Source organism: Neoarius graeffei, chromosome 5, assembly GCF_027579695.1.
Source record: "Neoarius graeffei isolate fNeoGra1 chromosome 5, fNeoGra1.pri, whole genome shotgun sequence".
Taxonomy (NCBI): domain Eukaryota; kingdom Metazoa; phylum Chordata; class Actinopteri; order Siluriformes; family Ariidae; genus Neoarius; species Neoarius graeffei.
The window spans coordinates 44,819,392-44,831,415 of NC_083573.1; the positions used below are offsets into that span (position 1 = coordinate 44,819,392).

The window sequence follows — 12,024 nt, forward strand, 5'->3', positions numbered from 1 at the left end:
GCCAGGAAGGCTATAGTAACTCATAGTAACTCTTTACAACTGCGGTGAGCAGAAAAGCATCTCAGCATGCAACAGCAGACAAGCACATTGGGTTCCACTCCTGCCAGCCAAGAACAGGAATCTTAAACTCGAACAAGTTCCTATTAAAGTGGCCGGTGAGTGTATATGAGGTACAGTTAATGGCACCCTTGCATTTAGTATTTTGTTCCTACACCCTCTGCCAACATAAGTGATAATGCTTGATGAGGTTGGAAAACACAAAGAAAGTAATCTAAAACCACTCCTGAATGCAGAAACTTTCTAGATCATCCAAAGTCTCAAGTCCTCTCCTCTTCATCTCATAGCACAGGTTTCAAAATATACATGCATTTATTACAGCTCGAGTTGGTTTAAACTTCTTAATCATTTTCAATCATATAGCTATTTTTTTTTAGCCAAAGCTGATTTCTAAACAATCAATCAATCAATCAATACAACTTTTGTTTTATTCATTTGTGTGTTCTGTAAACTTTCCCATGTTGATGAATAAATAATTTGGAAACAGGAATTTGGCCTCTGTGTCACCTCATATTTATACCCAAGTCAAACTGGAAGTCAGGGATCACTGTTTCACAGTTTCTAAACACTCAGGTGAACTAAAATAGTAAAATATAAATGAGAACATTAAACATTGCATTTTGTTCATATCAATACAAAAGCGTGCAAATAAATGACGTAGTTTAGGTAGAAAATAATTTTGATATGTGATTTTTAGAACAAATTTACCTCATTTTTTTCAGTGTGAGATTAAGCTAATTAATGTTTCGGGCTCTTTCCCACAGCAATTTTTTTTTAAACATCCAAGGGTGCCAGTCATTAGGAAGCTGGGTAGCTGACTGTATGCATTTATTAAATTATATATTGAAGCATTTATTGATAAATTGAATGATTGATTTTTTATTTGGCATTCTCCTTTCTCCATAACTAAAAGCAGTAACAATGATAATTAGCTTTTATGAATACAAACAATTACATATAGGGGAGAGCAGGGAGACTTGGGACAGTTTATATTCCCATAAATTAATTTCAACCAGTCAGGTTTTAGATGACATCAGAAGTTAGATGTTGCCCCTGAGAGTAACCGACTTCCTTTGGAGCCACGAAGCTGAACACTGCAGTAAGGTCTGTGCAGTTCAATATTTCTGTCAACCAAAACTTTATATTTTCTACTCCACCGTCATCTCCATTCTATGGTGTAATGTATGCTGGTGAATTCGGGATTTGTTAGGAATTAAAGTCTGTAGCCTAGAGTCATCATATATAGTATTATTTATTAAACAAATTCTGGGGAAAAATATTTAAGGATTTTTTCAAATTGGTCAGATGGGGATAGTTGGGACAGTTCATCATGTTACAGATTTTTTCTTGTGGTTTACAAAAATAAAATTGTTTAAAATATTTTGTTAAAAATGTGGACGTGTACCTGCATGAGGACGTGTACCTGCATTAAACTTATTTCATTCCTTCTTGAGAACGGAACTGTTTTGTCTCGTCAGGTTTTGGGTAAACTGATATTTTCCTGTAGCTGTACAGCACTGTGTGTCATACAGTCCATAATGTTACAGGTTTTGATAATAAATAAAAATAAAACATGTAGGCCTAGGGATTTTATTTTTGTCCCATATTTCCCCTCAATGTCTCATGTCTCGCTGCAAAATATAATGACAGAAAAGGTGAAGTCTGAAGGCCAGTATATGTGACAAGCTGAGAAACTAATGTTGTGGTAAGAGGGTAGAGTAAATCCTCTCTAATGCAATATGAATGTGACGCGACCTGCAAAGAATTTCACACAATCTGCAAAAACTGAAAACTTCCCCCAAGTCTCACCGTTCTCCACTATTATTTTAATAATTTATATTTTTAACAGTACTTGTGTAACAATCAAATGATGTGCTCCAAATTCCAATTGTCCATGAAAAATTAAAGACCATCATATCTGTTATAAAATGTGAAAGCAAAATATTTCCAGAAGCAAAATGTATCTGGCAAATTTGCAAAGCAAAAAAAAAAAAAAGTGACAGGATTTTGGTATCTTTATATTTTGCCAGAAGAACATGGTGCAACAATAATGCAACAAACAATATTATTTGAGAATAATTTGAATAACAATTAATCTTACCATCTTTGGATTAAAGAGCTCCTGTATATACGTGCGGCAGAGTCTCCTATCCCAGTCGTCAGTGATGTGTCCTCCATACATGATCTCTCCTACCAGATAACACAGGTCCTCCCACGGCACCTCAACCAGACAAACTACAATTAGCATCTTTCTGCAATAAAAATGGACCCCAGTCTTTTTTATGCATTTACTTTCAGTACAACCTGGGCATGTCATAAAATATATATGATATAAATATATATGAGACAGGTTAAATGTTTGTGTGGTATTTAAATTGCACACTATTATTTTTACTGTGTTAAGAGTAGCCCTCATACTTTGACAGTGTGTTGTGATCTGACAGCTAGTCATGTCAGATCATACTGGGATTGTGTGACCAAAAAAAAAAAAAGCACACAGTGATGTGGGCGTCTGGAGGAGAGAAAAGAGTGCGAGTGCAAACCTCGGAGCTGATGACAGAAACTGAAAAGTTCAGAGTCATTTGTTTCTGTATTGTTTTGCAAATTACTTCCTTCATCAGGCCTAATTGCAGTGATCACTTATGGAGTGGTGCGAGATGTCACGCACAGTGTGTGTAATTACATTTAGCATGATGCTTCATTGGCCGCCTAATGAATCCCCTGTATACGCACATACAGGTTAGTGTTTGGTTAACATAATGAAGGACATTCGTTTCTTCTTCTTTTTTTTTGAGCAGAGGGGGAGATTTTGTTGGCAGGATGATTATTTGTGACCAGCATGATGCAGAGAAAAGAAAAACATCGTATGAGATCTCACAGCAGAAAGATGTGAGCTGTGAGCCTGACTCTCTCAGGTGGGAAAGAACGAACAAGCTTTTTTCATGTCAAATAATATCAAAGCCAAAATCTACCAACATCCCAGATAAAAGATGCCATAGCATGAAATAATTTGTTCAGTGTTAGGTGTCTACACGGTACTTACTTTTGAATTAACCTCCAGGTAGTTATACAGCACATTAATGGAGATGGTGAGGTCTTCAGTGTTAAATGGGTAGCAGCGATTCCAACCCTGAGGCCCAAACTTCCTCCTCTCGCTGACACAAGCGTGGAAATAGCAGAGAGAGAACAGGAGTGCTTTAAACTCCTGCTCATGAGAACACATCTCCAAAGTTTCCTATCAGGAGACAGACAGAATTGAACTAGAGGTTACAGTGAAAAATACTGGTGTTGATAAGTATATGCATAAATTCCTCCAATATTGAATATAATGACCAAACAAAATGTAAACAAGGGAAGAGAAGCTGAATGCATGTAAATATGCTCTACATGCACATGCAGCGTTTTTCATAACACACTCAATATATGGCATCCTGGGAAACAAAGTCCTGAAAATTACACATTTTCCTGAACTTAAATATGTTTCTCTTGTGCATGTATATCAACCAGAAGTAATATGATTTGACGTTTTATAGTCTGTTTATCCTCAAGTCCACTGAAAGACACCCTGCCTACCTCTAATTTTATAATCTAATCTGTGTGGAAATCAGGCTTGTAGTACTCGAGTCTACACTGTAAAAAAAAAAATACGCCAACTTAAAAATTCAAGGCAACTTGCTGCACAGGATTTTTGAGTTTATGTGACAACTAAGATTTTTAAGTTTTGAAGAAAGTTGTGCCAACTTGTACTTTTGGTCTCAGATAACTTAGCCTTCATATTCACACAAACTTAATTTTTTCAGTTTTACATGATAAGAATTAAACTTTAAGGCCACTAATCTTTCATCCAAGTAAAAACTTCAAAATTTGAGTTCAATTTTCTTTTTATCCCACAATAAAACAAATAACAATCCAGTTCAAATAGCATGTTTATTTTAGCATGATGGTAGCAAAACTGCTATAAAGCTGTAGTGGCAGTGCTTTTTTGTTAAGTCACACATTCACTTATTTTAAGCCTGAAGCTAATTTGACAAACGAAGTGTGCAAACAATTCAGTACCAGCCAATTAAAATGCTACAAATGGCATACAATGGTGTATAATATGCATACAATGAACATAAAGAGTGAATCTATTAAAACACATACATATTCAAAAGGTTGACAAATTGCAAACTGCACGTTATTACGAACAATAGCACACAGCACAATTTGGCACAAATGAGGCAGGCTGTTGGGTGCGTAAGTATGTTTGAACTAACTGTCGGTTAGATCCTGGCTCAAACTGAGCTCACTCTTACCTTAAAAGCACTGCCACTACAGTTTTATAGCAGTTTTGCTACCATCATGTTAAAATAAACATGCTATTTGAACTGGATTGTTATTTGTTTTATTGTGGGATAAAAAGAAAATTGAACTCAGATTTTGAAGTTTTTATTTGGATGAAAGATTAGTGGCCTTAAAGTTGAATTCTTATTATGTAAAACTGAAAAAATTAAGTTTGTGTGAATATGAAGGCTAAGTTATCTGAGACCAAAAGGATAAGTTGGCACAACTTTCTTCAAAACTTAAAAATCTTAGTTGTCACATAAACTCAAAAATCTTGTGCAGTAAGTTGCCTTGAATTTTTAAGTTGGCGTAACTTTTTTTTTTTTTTTAAACAGTGTAGGGCTCGGACTGGGCGGCACAGTGGTGTAGTGGTTAGCGCTGTCGCCTCACAGCACGAAGGTCTGGGTTCGAGCCCCGTGGCCGGCGAGGGCCTTTCTGTGTGGAGTTTGCATGTTCTCCCCGTGTCCGCGTGGGTTTCCTCCGGGTGCTCCGGTTTCCCCCACAGTCCAAAGACATGCAGGTTAGGTTAACTGGTGACTCTAAATTGACCGTAGGTGTGAATGTGAGTATGAATGGTTGTCTGTGTCTAATGCCGCTTTTCCACTACAAACGCGGCTGAGTTGGGCCGTGCCGTGCTGAGTTGGGCTGAGTCGAGCTGAGTGGGGCTGTTGGAGTTGCATTTCGACTACAACCGCGCTGAACCGTGCTGGCTGGAAGTGGGTGGACACATTGGGTGGAGTTAGCGAAAGTGGGTGGACGTCACGTGATGTCGTTAAGCGGCGCAAACAGTGACATCAGTGATCTTTTAAGTGGTAGTCTCACGACCCGGATAGTAAACAATAAACATGGAGGACATGGAGTCGTTAGTGTTGCTGGTCTTGGTGCTGTGGCTTGTTGTCACCGACAACGCCAACAGATACTGGCAAGAGCGTATAGATGAGGCGAGGCGCATAAGGCTCCAGAAATTCTCGCAATTCGTAATTCTTCTTCTTCCGGGTATATGGTGTTTACAGATCCCAGCGTGCTCGCGGGGCATGTGAGGACACTCCTCCTCACCAATCAGTGCACAGGGGAGTGTCTCCTCACGCCCCTAGCCCCACTCGGCTCGGTTTGGCTCGCTTCAGCCCCACTCCAAAACCGTGCGAGTTTTGGGTGCTAAGCAGGGCTGAAGCGAGCTGAGTCGTGCTGTTTTGAGATAGTCGAAACGCAAGCCGTGTCGGGCTGAAGTGAGCTGAAAAAGGGTAGTGGAAAAGGGCCATATGTGTCAGCCCTGTGATGACCTGGCGACTTGTCCAGGGTGTACCCTGCCTTTCGCCCGTAGTCAGCTGGGATAGGCTCCCGCTTGCCTGCGACCCTGTAGAAGGATAAAGCGGCTAGAGATAATGAGATGAGAATGAGGGCTCGGACTCGAGTCCGACTCATGCCCTAATTTTAAGGATTCATGACTTGACTTGGACTTGAGCATTGATGGCTCGGACTCGTGCATTAACTGCATTCGGACTTGTAAATTGGAGGTGAGGACTCTGAATTTTTTTTTCCTTTATTTTTTGTAACATGCCATAATAATTTGCCATAAGATATTTATATCTACATTAAATTTTATGCTAATTTTGTGCAAGAGAATGCACATTCATCTGTTCATACGTCATGTTCAGGAACAAACTAACGTTAATGCAAACAAACTAACGTTAATGGCACTAAAATGCCTGGAGAGAAGCCCCTAGGATTGTCCTTTGCTTATACAGACTTCTTGTGTAGTGGGAAAAAAATGCACTGCTATGTGTTCCATATGTAGAAGAACTATTGAGGAGATGACTGGGACAACCTCAAACTTCAATTGTCATTAAATGACAATTGAAGTTTGAGGTTGTCCCAGTCATCTCCTCGATAGTTTGGTAAGACTCCACCCAGAGAAGGAAGTGACATGCTATGTTCACTGCTCTGTTGATAGCGGGGCTTGTTGAGTGATGAACTAGCTAGTGTTAACCCTCTCTCATGTTATTTGCCCTGTTGATAGTGGGCGGGGCTTTCTGAGTGATGAACAAGCTTTTTATCTGTAGCCTATTAACTAAAATGGGGCAGTCGAGCAGTAACGTTAGTCCAACACAGTCGCAGAGACGCTTTCACATAAAGGCAGCAACAGCCAAAAAGCCATAAAGTCAAATGGTGCAGTTGGAGTCTTGTTCTCAGACTCGACTTGGATCAGTAGTGGACTCAACTCGAAACTGGACTTGAACACAGGGGACTCGAGACTGAACTCAGACTCAAGGTTTAGTGACTTGACGACAACACTGGTAGAAATATATAGAACAACATGACTCCAAATGTTACAGAATTACAAATTTACATAATCATTTTGACAATTACTCACTGCATTTAAACAAAAGCATTGCTGTCTCTTCACTTTACTGATCTCCATTCATGCTTATACTGGTGGAGAAATAATTGCTGATCAGTTCTATTCTGCCCCTCCTAGAACTGCCACCTTATTGTGGTGGAGGGGTTTGTGTGCTTGAATGATCCTAGGAGCTATGTTGTCGGGGGCATTATGCCCCTGTCAGGGTTTCCCAAGGCAGACAGGTCCTAGGTGACAGGCCAGACTAAGAGCAGTTCACCAAAACCCCTATGGAGAAAAATCTGAGGACCGTGACGTTGCCCGGGATGACGCAGCCGGGGCCCCACCCTGGAGCCAGGCCCGGGGTTGGGGCTCATATGCGAGCGCTTGGTGGCCGGGCCTTTGCCCATGGGGCCCGGCCGGGCTCAGCCCGAAGAGGTGACGTGGGCCCGACCTCCTGTGGGTTCACCACCCACAGAGGTAGCAGTAGGGGACTGGTGCAATGTGGATTGGGTGGCAGTCGAAGGCAGGGGCCTCGACGACCTGATCCCCGGACACAGCGGCTGGCTGTTGGGACATGGAATGTCACTTCGCTGGGGGGGAAAGAGCCTGAGCTTGTGCGGGAGGTTGAGAGGTACCGGCTAGAGATAGTCGGGCTCACCTCCACGCACAGCTTGAGCTCTGGAACCCAGCTCCTCGAGAGGGGCTGGACTCTCCACTTCTCTGGAGTCGCCTGTGGTGAGCGGCGGCGGGCTGGTGTGGGCTTGCTTATAGCTCCCCAGCTCAGCCGCCATGTGTTGGAGTTTACCCCAGTGAACGAGAGGGTCGCCTCTCTGCACCTTTGGATTGGGGAGAGGGCTCTTGCTGTTGTTTGTGCCTACGGCCCAAATAGCAGTATAGAGTATCCGGCCTTCTTGGAGTCCCTGGGAGAGGTACTGAGGAGTGCTCAGACTGGGGACTCCATTGTGTTACTGGGGGACTTCAATGCTCACGTGGGAGATGACAGTGACACCTGGAGGGGCGTGGTTGGGAGGAACGGCCTCCCCGATCTGAATCCAAGTGGTGTTTTGTTATTGGACTTCTGTGCTAGTCACAGTTTGTCCATAACGAACACCATGTTCGAGCATAGGGGTGTCCATAAGTGCACGTGGCACCAGGACACCTTAGGTCGGAGGTCAATGATAGACTTTGTAGTCGTTTCATCTGATCTCCGGCCCTATGTCTTGGACACTTGGGTGAAGAGAGGGGCTGAGCTGTCAACTGATCACCACCTGGTGGTGAGTTGGATCCACTGGCGGAGGAGGAAGCTGGACAGACCTGGCAGGCCCAAACGTATGGTGAGGGTCTGCTGGGAACGTCTGGCCGAGCACTCTGTTGGGGAGGTCTTTAACTCCCACCTCCGGGAGAGCTTTTCCCAGCTTCCGAGGGAGGCGGGGGACATTGAGTCTGAGTGGACCATGTTCTCTACCTCCATTGTGGACGCAGCTGTTTGGAGCTGTGGCCGCAAGGTCTCCGGTGCCTGTCGTGGCGGCAATCCCCGAACCCAGTGGTGGACACCAGAAGTAAGGGATGCCGTCAAGCTGAAGAAGGAGTCCTATCGGGCCATGTTAACCTCCAGGACTCCTGAGGCAGCTGACGGGTATCGGCAGGCCAGGCGTGCTGCAGCTCGGGCAGTTGCGGAGGCAAAAACTCGGAACTGGGAGGAGTTCGGGGAGGCCATGGAGAAGGACTATCGGTCGGCCTCGAAGAAATTCTGGCAAACCGTCCGGCGCCTCAGGAGGGGGAAGCAGTACTCTGCCAACACTGTTTACAGTGCGGGTGGGGAGCTGTTGACCTCGACTGGGGACATTGTCGGGCAGTGGAAGGAATACTTTGAGGATCTCCTCAATCCCACCGTCATGTCTTCCACTGAGGAGACTGAGGCTGATGACTCAGAGGTGGACTCGTCCATTACCCAAGCCGAAGTCACTGAGGTGGTTTGCAAGCTCCTCGGTGGCAAGGCACCGGGGGTGGATGAGATCCGCCCTGAGTATCTCAAGTCTCTGGATGTTGTGGGGCTGTCTTGGTTGACACGCCTCTGCAACATCGCGTGGCGGTCAGGGACAGTGCCTCTGGAGTGGCAGACTGGGGTGGTGGTCCCTCTTTTTAAGAAAGGGGACCGGAGAGTGTGCCCCAATTATAGGGGAATCACACTTCTCAGCCTCCCAGGGAAGGTTTACTCTAGGGTACTGGAGAGGAGAATTCGACCAATAGTTGAACCTCGGATCCAGGAGGAACAATGCGGTTTTCGTCCTGGTCGCGGAACACTGGACCAGCTCTATACCCTTCATAGGGTGCTCGAGGGTTCATGGGAGTTTGCCCAACCAGTCCACATGTGCTTTGTGGATCTGGAGAAGGCATTCGACCGTGTCCCCTGTAGTATTCTGTGGGGGGTGCTTCGGGAGTATGGGGTTCGGGGCTCTTTGCTAAGGGCTGTCCGGTCCCTGTACGAACGGAGCAGGAGTCTGGTTCGCATTGCCGGCAGTAAGTCAAACCTGTTCCCAGTGCATGTTGGACTCCGGCAGGGCTGCCCTTTGTCACCGGTTCTGTTCATAATTTTTATGGACAGAATTTCTAGGCGCAGCCAGGAGCCAGAAGGAATCCTGTTTGGGAACCACAGGATTTCATCTCTGCTTTTTGCGGATGATGTTGTCCTGTTGGCTTCTTCAAACCAGGACCTTCAGCATGCACTGGGGCGGTTTGCAGTCGAGTGTGAAGCGGCTGGGATGAGAATCAGCACCTCCAAGTCCGAGGCCATGGTTCTCGACCGGAAAAGGGTGGCTTGCCCTCTCCAGGTTGGTGGAGAAGTTCTGCCTCAAGTGGAGGAGTTTAAGTATCTCGGGATCTTGTTCACGAGTGAGGGAAGGATGGAGCGTGAGATCGACAGGCGGATCGGTGCAGCCTCCGCAGTGATGCGGTCGCTTTACCGGTCTGTCGTGGTGAAGAAGGAGCTGAGCCAAAAGGCGAAGCTCTCAATTTACCGGTCGATCTACGTTCCGACTCTCACCTATGGTCATGAGCTTTGGGTAATGACCGAAAGGACAAGATCGCGGATACAAGCGGCCGAAATGAGTTTCCTTCGCAGGGTGGCTGGGCGCTCCCTTAGGGTGAGAAGCACAGTCACTCGGGAGGAGCTCGGAGTAGAGCCGCTGCTGCTCTACATCGAGAGGAATCAGCTGAGGTGGCTCGGGCATCTTTTTCGGATGCCTCCTGGATGCCTCCCTGGGGAGGTGTTCCAGGCATGTCCCCCCGGGAGGAGGCCCCGGGGAAGACCCAGGACACGCTGGAGGGACTATGTCTCTCGGCTGGCCTGGGAACGCCTCGGTGTTCTTCCCGAGGAGCTGGCCGAGGTGTCTGGGGAAAGGGAAGTTTGGGCTTCCCTGCTTAGACTGCTGCCTCCGCGACCCGGTCCCGGATAAAGCGGAAGAAGACGAGACGAGAGACGAGACGAGTTCTATTCTGTTGACTAAACTGCTTGCTATTAATGCATTTTTATTAAGTCTTTAACACATTTTAAAACTTTGTCTGCTATCATCTTTACAGAGTACTCTTCTCTGTTTTCAGGATGTGACAGTGCATAAACATCGTGGACATTTTGACAGACTGCATCTGATTACTAACTGAGTGTGCTTATACATTTCATCAAGCCATATAAGTATTCAAAATCTCAATCAAATTGTGATGAAATCTAACAAAGTTTTAGACATCATTAGGCAGACTGACTCGTATTTGTTTCCCAACAATCTTTGCATGCAGGCAAGGCAATGATACTAGCTTAATTTTTTTTTTTGGTACTGTTTTTGTAAAATACATTTATGTTCACTTAAAATAAAGAAGAGTAGTAGATTACAGGGCCAATAACTCGATTTTGGCTGTTTTTCAGAATTAAGCCGCAGTGAAATTTGGCCACTTTTTCCAAACTGCCACACATGTACAGTACTGTGCAAAAGTCTTAGGTGCTGTATTTTTCATACAAACTTTGTTATAGATTTCTATTTTATGACTTCTACTTTATCGAGTCAGTACAAAAACATTTTAGACTCCAAACATTCGTTTTCCAGCACAAAATTAAATGTTACAGGAAAAAATAAAGTTTGTATCTAAGCAGCATTCCTTGTCAAACTGCACTCACTGTACCTCAGACTACTATTTTTTTTTAAAGCAAAGGATCGTCTCACACCAAATACTAACTTTGTTTCATTTATTATTATCGCTTACTGCTGTTTATAGTATTTTTTTTTAAATGTTGAAACGTTTCATTTAATTTTGTTATTTTTAAGCCATTTTTGGTCGACAGCATTTCTTTACATGTGCCTAAGACTTTTGCACAGTACTGTGTATCAGTCTTGGTTTCCATGGAGTTTTTGAGCCCTATCTGGTGATTTCTGACCTGGCTGAAGTTGTGTAGTGCAGCATGCAGGCTGGCGTTCATGCCTGTGGGTGGCTCATTGGTCAGTTTGAGTGCATTTTCCAGGATGCCTCTGGGAATGATGTGCTCCTCAGGACTGGGAGCAGGTTGTCCGCTCATGAACACTCTGTACAGCGGGTGAGCTTTTCGCCCTGTACTCTCTAAAAGACCTTCCAGATGACCCAGCCAACGCTCCACTAAATGCACATTCTGATTTAAAAAAAAAAGTAAAGGATTACTGCATAGTCCTTGAAAAATGTCTCCGATGCTAATGAATCACATTTTCTTTTTTTTTTTGCAACTAAAACAAACTGACTTATCCAGTCTGATGGACTCATAGAACATTCCATATATATACGGTATATGGAACATACTATATATATATATATATATATATATATATATATATATATATATATAGTGTTGCAGAAGAGTGATATAGTACCTGTAGAATGACCCAATGGCCTTTTGTAGCTGCCATTTCTAGAGCCTTCTCAGCCACACTCTCCTGGCCCTGCCCCAGTGAGATGTTGTGAAGGTTCCTCTGGTCTATAGAGAAGCCCAGCTTCAAGCCTACACATCAGATTCACACACAACACATAGTTAAAGGAGCAGTTTTGCAATGAAAACAATGATAAGCCCCTATGACATCCCCACATGCCAAGCATCCTCTGCTAAACTACGTATGACTGATAAATTCCTTTTTAGGGCAAAAGTGCAGGCCTGACTACATGAACTATATGCCAATATTGTAAGTCACGTTTTCTTCAAGATATCTTTAAAATTGTATGATTACTTTCGGTTTAGAAACTTCTTTTAAATATTACAATCTGCACCTTTTAAGTGGTTCGAAATAAAATAT

At 43.9% G+C, this 12,024-nt stretch overlaps 1 protein-coding gene across 1 annotated transcript in view; it reads right to left on the reverse strand.

Annotated features, from left to right (window-relative positions):
• Positions 1-12,024, reverse strand: part of si:dkey-233k19.3 (dynein axonemal heavy chain 11) — a 171,278-nt gene that overhangs the window by 16,362 nt on the left and 142,892 nt on the right. Inside the window, exons 73-76 of the mRNA XM_060920812.1 lie at positions 11,608-11,735; positions 11,145-11,372; positions 3,101-3,292; positions 2,159-2,278 (exon numbers count right to left, since the gene is read on the reverse strand). Of these exons, the coding sequence (XP_060776795.1) occupies positions 2,159-2,278; positions 3,101-3,292; positions 11,145-11,372; positions 11,608-11,735 (668 nt within the window). The remainder of the gene's footprint in view (positions 1-2,158; positions 2,279-3,100; positions 3,293-11,144; positions 11,373-11,607; positions 11,736-12,024) is intronic.